This window comes from Dipodascopsis tothii (assembly GCF_038497935.1).
Source record: "Dipodascopsis tothii strain CBS 759.85 unplaced genomic scaffold V1510scaffold_63, whole genome shotgun sequence".
NCBI classification, from domain to species: Eukaryota; Fungi; Ascomycota; class Lipomycetes; order Lipomycetales; family Lipomycetaceae; genus Neoaidaea; species Neoaidaea tothii.
The window spans coordinates 1-11,043 of NW_027118047.1; the positions used below are offsets into that span (position 1 = coordinate 1).

General features: G+C 70.0%; 3 protein-coding genes across 3 annotated transcripts; 2 read left to right on the forward strand and 1 right to left on the reverse strand.

Moving 5' to 3' along the window:
• Nucleotides 1-188: 188 nt before the first annotated feature.
• On the reverse strand, nt 189-6,211 carry V1510DRAFT_384247 (mitochondrial protein from FMP27-domain-containing protein; the record flags this gene model as incomplete). Its single annotated transcript, XM_066931697.1, has 6 exons — nt 6,202-6,211; nt 5,315-6,156; nt 3,569-5,161; nt 2,639-3,376; nt 370-2,581; nt 189-340 (listed from the first exon to the last, which is right to left on the reverse strand). Coding segments are annotated over exons 2-6 (5,532 nt in total), but the record flags the coding sequence as incomplete, so codon positions are not given.
• Nucleotides 6,212-8,293: 2,082 nt separating this feature from the next.
• Nucleotides 8,294-8,985, forward strand: V1510DRAFT_424273 (glutathione S-transferase). The gene has a single exon (XM_066935071.1). It carries the CDS (start codon nt 8,308-8,310, stop codon nt 8,959-8,961), a length of 654 nt encoding a protein of 217 aa, XP_066786344.1. The 5' UTR covers nt 8,294-8,307; the 3' UTR covers nt 8,962-8,985.
• Nucleotides 8,986-9,873: 888 nt separating this feature from the next.
• On the forward strand, nt 9,874-10,797 carry V1510DRAFT_424274 (glutathione S-transferase). The gene has a single exon (XM_066935072.1). The coding sequence runs from the start codon at nt 10,109-10,111 to the stop codon at nt 10,754-10,756; it is 648 nt and encodes a 215-aa protein (XP_066786345.1). The 5' UTR covers nt 9,874-10,108; the 3' UTR covers nt 10,757-10,797.
• Nucleotides 10,798-11,043: the final 246 nt, after the last annotated feature.

Here is an 11,043-nt window from a genome sequence, read left to right on the forward strand (position 1 = left end):
CGCCCCGGCGCGCGGGGGGGGGGCCCCCCCCGGGCCCCCCCCCCGCGGGGGGCGACTCCGTCGAGGGTGGTGCCTGCGGCAGGCATATAGCCGCCTGCCGCAGGCAGCACCCCCCACGGAGTGGCCGCCGGAGGCTGTTTGCACTGGGCGAGCCTCTCGCAGGCATATAGCCGCATATAGCCGCATGTAGCCGCACTTACCTTGGCGCGAATAACGTGGTCCGCGGTGGCCTCCCGCGCCTGGCGCTGCAGCGCCTGCAGCGCAGCCTCCTTGGACCCAATGTCCTGCTCGAGCTCGCGCAGGCGGGCCTTGATGAGCGACCGGCGGGTGAGGAAAAAGTCTGGGTCAGCGCGTCCGGCGGCAGCGTACCTGTCTTGTGCAGCAGGCACTCGTGGGACGGCTCGCGGCCAAAGGTGTCGGCGTCGTCCGCAGCCGAGTGGTGCGTCTGGCGGTGGTACGTGAACCGCGGGGCGCTCAGGAACGGCGTGACCTTCATGGACGACAGGTTGGCGCTGCCGGTGAAGGTGTCGAGCTCGACAAAGTCGTCGACGTCGATCCAGGTGTAGTCGTTGTCCGGCAGCCGCACGCGGTGGAACACGTTCGTCGGGCCCGTGTCGACCGAGTCGGCGGAGCCCGCGCTGGCGGCCTCGGCCGAGTGGTGGAGCTGCTGGAACAGCTCGAGCGGCGAGCGCTCCTTGAACGTGACCGAGATGCCGCGGATGTCGGCGATCTGGCAGTCGATCTCGCCCTCGTTGAGGCGCATGACCGCGCGGCGGCGCTTGCCGTCGCCCTTCTTGGAGTGCTCGGTGACCTGCTCGCGGCGCTGGTGGATGTCCATCATGAAGCTGTCGGTGCGGCCCTTGAGGCCGGTCATGTAGGCGCCCTTCTTGGACTCCTTGCCCGCGTGCAGGTACATGTGGCTGATGAACATCGGCGACAGCACGAGCTTGTACTTGATGGTGGCCAGGTACTGGCCGAACTTCTTGCTCGACGTGAACTGGGACGGGAACAGCGGCCCGTTGCGGACGGGCAGCGACATGGCGCCCGAGAAGAGGTCCCACCACTTGAAGAAGTGGGTGAAGGCGCGCGGGCTCAGGTGGACGGTGTTGTAGCTGTTGGTGGCCTCGGCCTGGTACAGCGGGTCCCAGCCGCGGCTGCCCGGGCACTCGACCGACAGCGCCAGGTGGATCTGGTGCGACCGGAAGCCGGCGTACGAGTCCGGGAACTCGGCCGGCGCGCACCGGAACGACTGCGGCGTCTTGAGCTGGATGTCGTAGTGCGGCGTGAAGTCGAACGAGCGCTGGCCGTCGCGCAGCTCGTTCTCGAACAGCACGCCGACCAGCCAGCGCACGTCGCCGGACAGCTTCATGACGATCTTGCGGAACGGCGCCCGCGGCTGGTCGTCCGACAGCGCCGTGAACGACGACAGGATCGAGGCCGACTCCTCGTACGAGTCCAGCGACGCCGACGACCGCGAGTAGCTCGAGAAGTCGGGGATCGCCAGGATGTACTCGCCGCTGTCGACGCGCATGAACTGGTTCGGGTCCGCCGTCGGGTTGATCTGCCAGACCACGTTGTTGCGCCAGCACATGACGAAGCCGGAGCCGGCGCCGTTGATCTGGTACGGGTCGCGCGAGCCCTTGAGCAGCAGGTGCAGGTCGCCCTCGGTCCACGCCAGCCGCATGCGCGAGTGGAAGATCAGCCGGATCTTGTCCCAGAACCCGACCTTCTCGGACGGGTCGACGGGCGGCTTGGTGAACGAGTCAAAGACCTGCATGACCTGCTGGATGGCCGGCTGGATGGACGGCGCCCACGAGATGCGCGTGGGCAGCGTCGAGCGGATGTCGACCGCGATGCGCGAGTACATCTTGACGGACGCGACCGTGCGCGGGACCTCGATGGCGTACTCGCCGGCGTGCGCCGACCCGACCCGCGCGGGGATCACGGGTACCACCACCCGGCGCACGGACCGCTCGTCGAAGAACTCCTCGGCGATGACCGCGTCGCTCGAGCACGCCCACGCGTACTCGCCCGCGCGCGCGCGCTCCGGCGCCAGCGGCGGCACGTGCAGCGCCGGCAGCGGGTAGTCGCGCAGCAGCGCGCGCACCTCGCCCACGTTGAGCTCGAAGTACAGCGGCACGAGCAGCGTGAACTGCTTGTCGTACGGCATGCCCTTGCCGATCTCGTGCAGGAACTTGGGCACGTCCTCGAGCGGGTACGACGGCCGGTCGACGAGGATGTTGGTGTCCGAGAACAGCATGTGCAGCAGCGGCGGCGCGGCGGGGATCTCGATGATGCGGTACTGGGCCGCGGTCTCGTTGTCGACGTTGTCGTGGCCGCCGATGATCTGGACCCGGCGGGCCTCGATGGACTCGCGGCGGTGCTTCTTGGCCAGCGAGATGCGCTGGATCCACGCCATGGAGTTGTGCTCCTGCAGCCGGCGGTACGCGTCCGCGATCGAGACCGTGCACGTCTCGGAGGGCTCGACGGCGTTGGTGGGCGAGTAGCGCAGCTTGCGGGTGCCCTTCTGCTTGCGCTTGCCGGCGCGCATGGCGCGGAACGTGCCGCGCTTCTTGACGGGCTCGGGGTCGCCGGGGTCGACCGGGACGAGGGGGACGTCGGGGACGTGGGCCGAGACGGGCGTGGGGGGGAGCGAGTCGTCGGGGCGGGCCGGGTCCGCGCCGGCCGAGGCCGCGGTCTGGCTGGAGCCGGCGCGGCGGTGGCGCGGCTCGGGCTGGCGGCGCCGCTCGTCCGCGGCGCGCAGCGCCTGCACCTTGGCGTCGTACGCGGCCTCGCGCGCGAGCCGGGCCTTGGCCTCGAGCAGGCCCGTCGTGAAGATCAGGCCGAGCTTGGCCTCGAACGGGTCGTCGTCCACGCGCAGCTCGAGCGTCTTGCTGCAGACGCGGATCCGCGGCAGCTTCTTGGGCGCCTCGGGCCCGGGCCCGAGGATGTAGTCGTCGTCCTCGGTCTTGTAGCGGTGCTGGAGCTGCTTGAGGGCCTTGAACGAGTTGACGACGCCGTCGAGGACCCGGTAGAGGATGAACCCGAACGGGATCGAGAACGAGAGCGCGGTGGAGTTGAGCACGATCTGGTCCTGGCGGTCCTCGAGCGAGTCGCCGGAGGGCGACTTGGCGCGGTCGGCGGCGGCGGCGGCGGCGTTGCGGTTGCCCTTGATCTCGACGCGCAGCTGCTGGATCGAGACGAAGCGCTCCCAGGCGTCGGGCGAGGACGGCGACGACACAAAGAGCCGGGCGTGCTTGGCCTTGACGAGGGGGATGCCGTCGGCGCGCTTGATGAACTCGAGCGCGTTGGTGGTGAGGAGCAGGGGCGGCGCGCCGGGGAGCTCGATGACGGCGTTGATCACGTGCGTGCGCACCTCGACCGAGAGCGGCGCGGGCGCGGCGGCCGGCAGCGGCGCGGCCGGGCCGGGCGCGAGCGGCGACCCGGGCGCGCCGAGCGGCGACCCGGGTCCGGGCGACCCGAGCGGCGACCCGGGTCCGGGCGACCCGAGCGGCGACCCGAGCGGCGACCCGAGCGGCGACCCGGGCCCCGGCGACCCGGGCGACACCGGCCCCGGCGACCCGGCCCGCGCGCCCCCCGCCCGCGCCCGCCCAAACCGTCCCTTGAACACCCGCGAGATCGCCTTCAGCGCCAGCAGTACGTCGTAGTGCACGTACAGCGAGTAGTTCACCGTCACCTGGTTCACCGTGACCTCGATCTCGCTCGCCGGCCGCTCGCCGTGCGTCTGCGTCGTCACCGCAATGTCCAGGTCCGGCACCACCGCCACCGGCTTGTCCTGGTTGATCGTGTTGAACGCGTCCACCGTGCAGATCTCGATGTCCTTGATCTCGACCGCCAGCCGCCGCTTGCGCGACGCCTGCGGCCGCGCCTCGCCGCCGTACGGCGCCGAGAACGAGTGCTGGCGGTGCCGGCGCCGGTGGTGGCCCACCGCGGCCGTGACGTGCGGCTTGTACTCGACGTGCCACGACTCGATCTGGACCGAGATGCCGCGCGCCTCGTTGAACACTTTGTCGTCCGTGCACGCCAGCGACACCTGGATGCCCGAGCCCTCGAGCCGCACGCCCGACAGCCACGCCGGCGCCTTGAGCAGCATCGGCGGCGCCGGCGCCGGCGCGGCCAGGCCCGGGTACGCGTCGCACGCCAGCACGACCGCGTGCCGCTTGTGCAGGCCGCGGCGCGCGTACGTCACGAGGTCCTTCAGGCTGTTGATCATCTCCGGCCGGGTCAGGAAGAAGCTAAACGCGTCGACGTTGGCCACCACCGACACGTCCAGCTTCGGCGACGTCTCGGCCACGACCTTGACCATGACCATCTCCAGCTTGGTCAGCTGGTGGCGCTGCGCGGTCGCCGCGTTGCGCGTCCAGGCCGAGAAGTCCGAGACCCGCACGAACGCCGTGAGCACGTACCGGGTCGGCTCGGTCAGGTGCGACGACTCGAGCTCGCAGTTGACGGTCGAGCACGAGGCCACGAGCAGGTTCTGGTCGTGCTCGGCGCCGGCCGTGCGCGCGATCGTGATGCGCGCGGCCGGCTCCTCGACCGAGAACTTGATCGTCGCCCGCGGCAGCACCCGGCCGATGAGCGTGCCGTGCGGGTTGCGGCGCGGCTCGGCCCGCGGCCGCGACGACGCGCACGTGGCCACCAGCAGCGGCAGGTAGTACGCGTGCAGGTCGACCGACGGCGACGACACCGTCAGCGACGCCTTGAGCAGGCTCGAGTTGCGGTCGACGTCGTCGCCGCGGAAGAAGCCGATGGACTTGCAGATGAAGTTGGAGATCACCGACGACGTGATCATGGGCACGTACAGCAGCTCGTCGGCCGGGCCCCGGTCCGAGTTGATGCCGATGGCCGTGGAGATGGCCGTGAGGATGAGCTGGTGCGACGTGTCGGTCTCGGGGAAGAGCAGCCGGTGGCCGGGCGAGCGCGGGTTGAGCCGGCGCAGGTCGATCGTGAAGTCCTTGGTGCTGGCCGAGAACGAGACCGTGTCGGTGGACGACGGCGCGACCTGCGGCGAGACGTGGTGGACGCCGATGCGCGTGACGTGGAGCTGCACCTCGCGGACCATGCCCATGAGCCGCTCGGCGGCGCCCAGGAGACGTACGCAGTCGGCCGAGGGCTTGCGGTCGCCGGGCGGCGACGGGGCCTCGTCGACGGCCGTGCCGGAGGCGTCGGTCGCGTCCGAGTCCCACGACGCGTCCGAGTCCCAGTCGGACGCCGCCGCGTCGGCCTTGGCGTCGGCCGCGGCGGCCGCCGCGGCCGCGGCCCGGACGCTCCCGCGGCGGGCCGGCCCGAACACGCGCGACGAGCGGCGCATGGCCGCGCGCCGGCGCTCAAAGCCGCGCAGCACCGCCAGCGTCGTGTCGAACGGCACCGAGATGTTGCCGACGCGGAAGCCGACGACGATGTCGGTCGAGACCAGCGTGCGGAACGAGTAGACGTCGTGGAGCTCGAACAGCGCGTAGTCCAGCAGCTCCTCCACGGCCGCGCCCGGCCGGCGGAAGTGCACGTCCTTGAGCGACAGGTACAGCGAGACGCTGCCGTGGGTGTCCTTGATGGCCTGGTAGTCGCACGAGACCGAGTACAGGTGCGGGGACTGGGCCGAGACCGGCTTGGAGTCCAGGTAGCAGTTGAACGTGCGCATGTAGGCCGTGCCGATGTCGTCGACCGTCAGCGACGCCGACCGCACCGACAGGTCCACGAGCTTGCACCAGCCGACGTGGCGGTGGAGGACCTGGACCGCGCGCTGGAGCCGGGCCAGCGCGGCCAGCGCGCGCGCCGCCGGCGAAGCGGGGCCGTCGTCGGCCGGCTCGGGCCCGTCGCGGGCCGCGTCGCGCGTCTTCTGCGGCCCGTCCACAAACACGTGCAGGTCGTTGACGCTGACGGTGACCAGCGACGGGCGCGCGAACGACGGCCGGTGCAGGTACAGCCGGATGCGGCGCACGTCGACGTGCACGCCCGGCGCCGGCGACAGGCCGACGTGGTTGAGCGACAGGTAGCCCACGCGGTGGATCGAGATGCCGGTGAAGATGCGGATGAACGCCAGCACGATGAACGCGAGCAGGTGGAAGCCGCACACGAGCGCCCCGATCTCGATCAGCACGAGCGAGACGCCCTCGGGCGCGTGCGTCCACATGGCGGCTGCGGTCAGTCAATCGGCCGCGGGCGCGCGTCGCGCGGGCTCACCTTCGAGCAGCGCACGCCGCGGGCGGCGGCGCGGGCGGGGGGGACCGGACGGCGCCGGCGCGGGCGGCAGCAAGCACGCGCAGACGCGCGGCGGAACACGCGGATGCGGCGGATTCGGCGCGCCAGGGGCCGCGCGTGCGTGGCAGCTCGCTGGAGGCCTCTCGGGATTCGCGGTCGCGTCTGGGGTCGTTCCAGCGCGGCGGCAGTCTGGAGAAAAAAAGTTGACGGCTCGTGGAAGGAATCCGCGGAGGTTGGCGGCAGCGCTGCCAGCGAGCTAGTGGCTATGATCACATCTGCGGAGCCCAGTCGGGCAAAACTGCTGCATTGGGACAATTACGCGAGGTCGCTCTTTGCCCGCCACGGCCTGATGGCCGCCATCCGCGATCATCCGCCGCGCGTTAGTCCCAACACGGCCTAGCGCACTTTCTGTCGCTGTCCGGTCCGATACGCCGCGCCCAGCCACGGCGGCCGGGTAGGTGGGCCTTGTGCGGCGACGGCCCCTGACCGCAGGGGCCGGGTCGCCACTCGACCAGGGGCCGTGGTCGCAGCCCCAGCGCGCGTTGGGGGCGATCCACTGCAGCGGTTGTTGGGCTCGAGCGCGGGCTCGAGCGCTCAACAACCACCGCGGTGGTACGGTGGGCGTTGGGACGCATCGCGTGGGCTGCGCGGCGGGGACGACGCCCGCGCGGCGGACGACCTGGGGCGAGCGACGCCGCAGCTGGCGTCGCGCCGAGGCTGGTGTTTTGCAAGGCCTGGACGCTGCAAGGAGACACGGGAGGCGGAGCGGCGGAGCGGTCTTGCGCCGATGGCTACGTGCGGTTGTATGCGGCTATATGCCTGCCGCGGGCGGCGGCGACTTGGTGCCTGCCGCGGTGGCGGAGGGCCATAGCGACGGCGACTGTGAGGGCGGCTGCTGTCTAGCGGAGCATGTAGCCGCATTCAGCCGCCGCGATGCGCTGAGCGTGGCTGCGGCCTGGCGGATCATGTAGCCGCATACAGCCGCCGCGATGCGCCGAGCGCGGCTGTCGTCTGGCGGATCATGTGGCCTAGCCGCCGCACGCCCCTGCGCGAGGGTGGCTACCGTCTGGCTGCGGTCTGGCGGATCATGAAGCCGCATAGAGCCGCCGCGATGCGCTGAGCGCGGCTGCGTCTGGCGGATCGTGTAGCCGCATATAGCCGCCGCGATGCGCTGAGCGCGGCTGCGTCTGGCGGATCATATAGCCGCATATAGCCGCCATCCTAATTACCGGTGCCTTTGCTTGCGACAGTCTACTACGCCAGAGTGGCTGCCGTCTGGCGGATCATGTAGCCGCATATAGCCGCCGCGGTGCGTTGAGTGCGCCGGCCGTCTGGCGATTGTATAGCCGCCTTAACTACCGAAGCCTCTGCTCGCGGCAGGCCGCACCAGCCGCCTGCCGTCTGGCGGATCATGTAGCCGCATATAGCCGCCGCGGTGCGTTGAGCGCGCCGGCCGTCTGGCGGATCATGTAGCCGCATAGAGCCGCCGCGATGCGCTGAGCGCGCCGGCCGTCTGGCGGATTATATAGCCGCATATAGCCGCCGGCCTGACGGCACGTGCCCGCACAGAGTCGCCGGCACGCGTGCGTGGGCACCGGCGGTGGCCTCGAGGCTGTGCAGCCCGCAGCGGCCACATGCTCCCACCCGCCTGCCCGCAGCACTCGGCGGAGTCGCCGTCGAGCGTCGTCCGGCGCAGGGACCGCGCCGCACGATGTGCGGCTCTCTGCCGAGGTCCTCCGGCGCGCTAGGCATGCACCGCCTCACATGGGCGCAGGTGGCGCAGGTCGGGTGGGCGGGTCGGGACGTGCGGCTACGCGTGCTGGGAATTGGCCGGCCAGCCGTTAGGGTGCACCGGCAGAACCCGGCCTGCGGCAGAGGCCACAGAGCCCGTGCTGCGCGGAGCCACGGGCGACTCGCAGTCTTGGGCAAGGATTGGCGCGGCTGCTCGGTAGGGCGGCCAATTGGCCGCTCCGCCGTTGCCGGCATGCAGCCGACCCCGTCGACGGTTATCAAAGTGGACCCCCGGACGCTAGAGATTGGCCGAGTATAAAGGCCGCGCGGGGCGCATTCACATCGACATACGCAACAATGGCTCCTCAATTCACGCTCTACTCCCACAAGATGGGCCCCAACGGCTGGAAGGTCGCGCAGGTTCTCTGCGAGCTCGGTCTCGAGTACGAGACCGTGATGAAGGAGTTCGGCGACGGCGAGAACGGCATGAAGACCCCCGAGTTCGAGGCCATCAACCCCAACGGCCGTATCCCCGCCCTGGTCGACCACTCGAACGGTGACCTGACCCTCTGGGAGTCGGGTGCCATCATCCTGTACCTCGTCAAGAAGTACGACCCCGAGCACAAGCTGTACCCGGCCGACATCTCCGAGCAGGCCATCGTCGACACCTGGTTCTTCTACCAGATGACCGGCTTCGGTCCCTACCTCGGCCAGGCCGTCTGGTTCACGCTCTTCCACCCGGACCGCATTCCCTCGGCCACCGACCGTTACGTCGCCGAGACCCACCGCAACCTCAAGGTCCTGACCGGCCGCCTCGAGTCCGAGGGCTCCAACGGCTGGCTCGCGCTCGGCAAGATGACCATTGCCGACCTGTCGTTCCTCCAGTGGGTCCGCTTCCTCTACAAGATCAACATCAACATTGAGAAGGACTACCCGACCGTGTTCGCCTGGAAGGAGAAGATGCTGTCGCGCGAGGCCATCCAGAAGTCGACTGTTGGTGAGGTCTGGTAGACAATACACTTTCTGTCACTGTAATTATGCACGGCCGCATCGGCCGCGGTCTCAGGGGTCCTGCAGTCGGGCACAGACCACGCCCCAGCCCCAGCCACGACGCCACGTCCGGCGGCCGCCTCTGGCGGTAGTAGTACGTCGGAGCTCGCCGTGGGCGGCGGGCACCGGGCGGACGCGTCGGCTGCGCAGGACGCCTCTGGGACGACTCTGCAGGGGCCACAAAGATCTGCGCTGCCGTAGCGCGGCCTGCCGGAGGCGTGCCTCCGGTGCTCCGGTGCTCCGGTGCCTCCGGCAGCCGCTGCGTGCGGTAGCTGTCTTCGGTAGGGTAGCGGGCGCCGCACGGCGTGCGGCTGACTGAGCCCCTGACTCGAGCCGCATCGCGTGCGGCGTAGGACCGCGCCGTCGCCAGGGCAGGGGCGCGCATGCCAAGCGGCCAATGCCGCGCGAGCCGCAAACCGTGCGGCTCGGCCGCCTGAGAGCGTATCTCCGGCGGCCGGCTCGTTGCGGGCGGCTGCTCCGGCGGCCGGCTCGTTGCGGTGGCTGCCTTCCGCGGCTAGCACACGCGCACGTGCTCCAGGTAGCTCTGAGCCGCACCGTGTGCGGCGGCTCCTCGGCCAGCGGCAGCCACGGCCGCATCGCTGCCGCAGCCCACAGCCCTCCGGGTCGGCGATCGCTTGGGCCCCCTAGCCCCAAGGGCAGCCGCCGAAGGAGGCCCGGCGGAGCCGCCCCCGGGCCGGTCGGGCCGGTGCTCCGCTCCGCGGACTTTGGCGACGTCAAGCGCCAGCCGCAGCAGCGCCGCATGCAACGCCGAACGGCGCGCTCGCTTGCGGCACGTTCCGGTGCACAGGGCTGCCAACCGCGCTGACCAGAGCATTAGTAAGGCGTCTGCGGCGTTAGCCCCCTGTGCTGACACAGCAGGCTTAGTCAGCGCGGAGTTAGCTGGCGGAGGAAACAAAAGGGGTCCGTTCGGCGGCGCGCCAGCTTGCTGCCGCCAAGGGTCGGGGACAAAAGCGAGGCCGAGCGCCTGCCAACGGAGATACCTACGCGGGGATAGACGCAAGTCGGGAGTTATGCGCGCCTTCAGCCGCACGCTCCCAGGCTCTCCCGGCATCTTATATACCGGCGCCCGGGCTCGAGTCATGCAACAATGGCTCAATTCACTCTCTACTCACACGGCAGAGGCCCCAATGGCTGGAAGGTCGCGCAGGTGCTCTGCGAGCTCGGTCTCGAGTACGAGACCGTCATGATGGCCTTTGACGAGTCCGAGGACGGCGTCAAGGGCCCCAAGTACCTCGCCATCAACCCCAACGGACGCATTCCCGCGCTGATCGACCACAGCAACAATGATCTCACTGTCTGGGAGTCGGGTGCCATCATCCTGTACCTCGTCAAGAAGTACGACACCGAGCACAAGCTCTACCCCGCCGACGTCTCCGAGCAGGCCATCGTCGACACCTGGCTCTTCTACCAGGTCTCGGGCTTTGGTCCCTACCTCGGCCAGGCATTCTGGTTCAAGTACTTCCACGGCGAGCAGATCCCGTCCGCCATCGACCGCTACGTGGCCGAGGCCCGCCGGAACCTCAAGGTCCTCGAGGGCCGACTGTCGGCCGAAGGCTCCAACGGCTGGCTCGCGCTCGGCCGCATCACCATCGCCGACATCTCGTTCCTGCAGTGGGTTCAACTCGTCAAGAACATCGAGATCAACATCGAGACCGAGTACCCTGCCGTCCACGCCTGGATCGAGGCCATGCTCGCCCGCGAGGCCATCAAGAAGGCGAACGTTGGCCAGGAGTAGGTAGTAATATACTAGTACGTCTACGCAGACGGCGGCCGGACCGCGAGCCTCCGGCGGCGACTCCGTCGGGGGTGGCTGCCCTTCGGGCAGGCAGCATATAGCCGCAGTGGCCGCGATCTGCCCGAAGGGCAGCTACCCTCGACGGAGTCGCCGGCCGCGGGGCACCCCCCCACCCGCCCCCCGCGGCGCCCCCGGCGGGGGGGGGGGGCCGGGCGGGCGGGCCAAAAACCCCGGGTGGGGCTATAACCGCTGGGGCCCAGCCGCACCCCACCCCCCCGGGCGCAAAC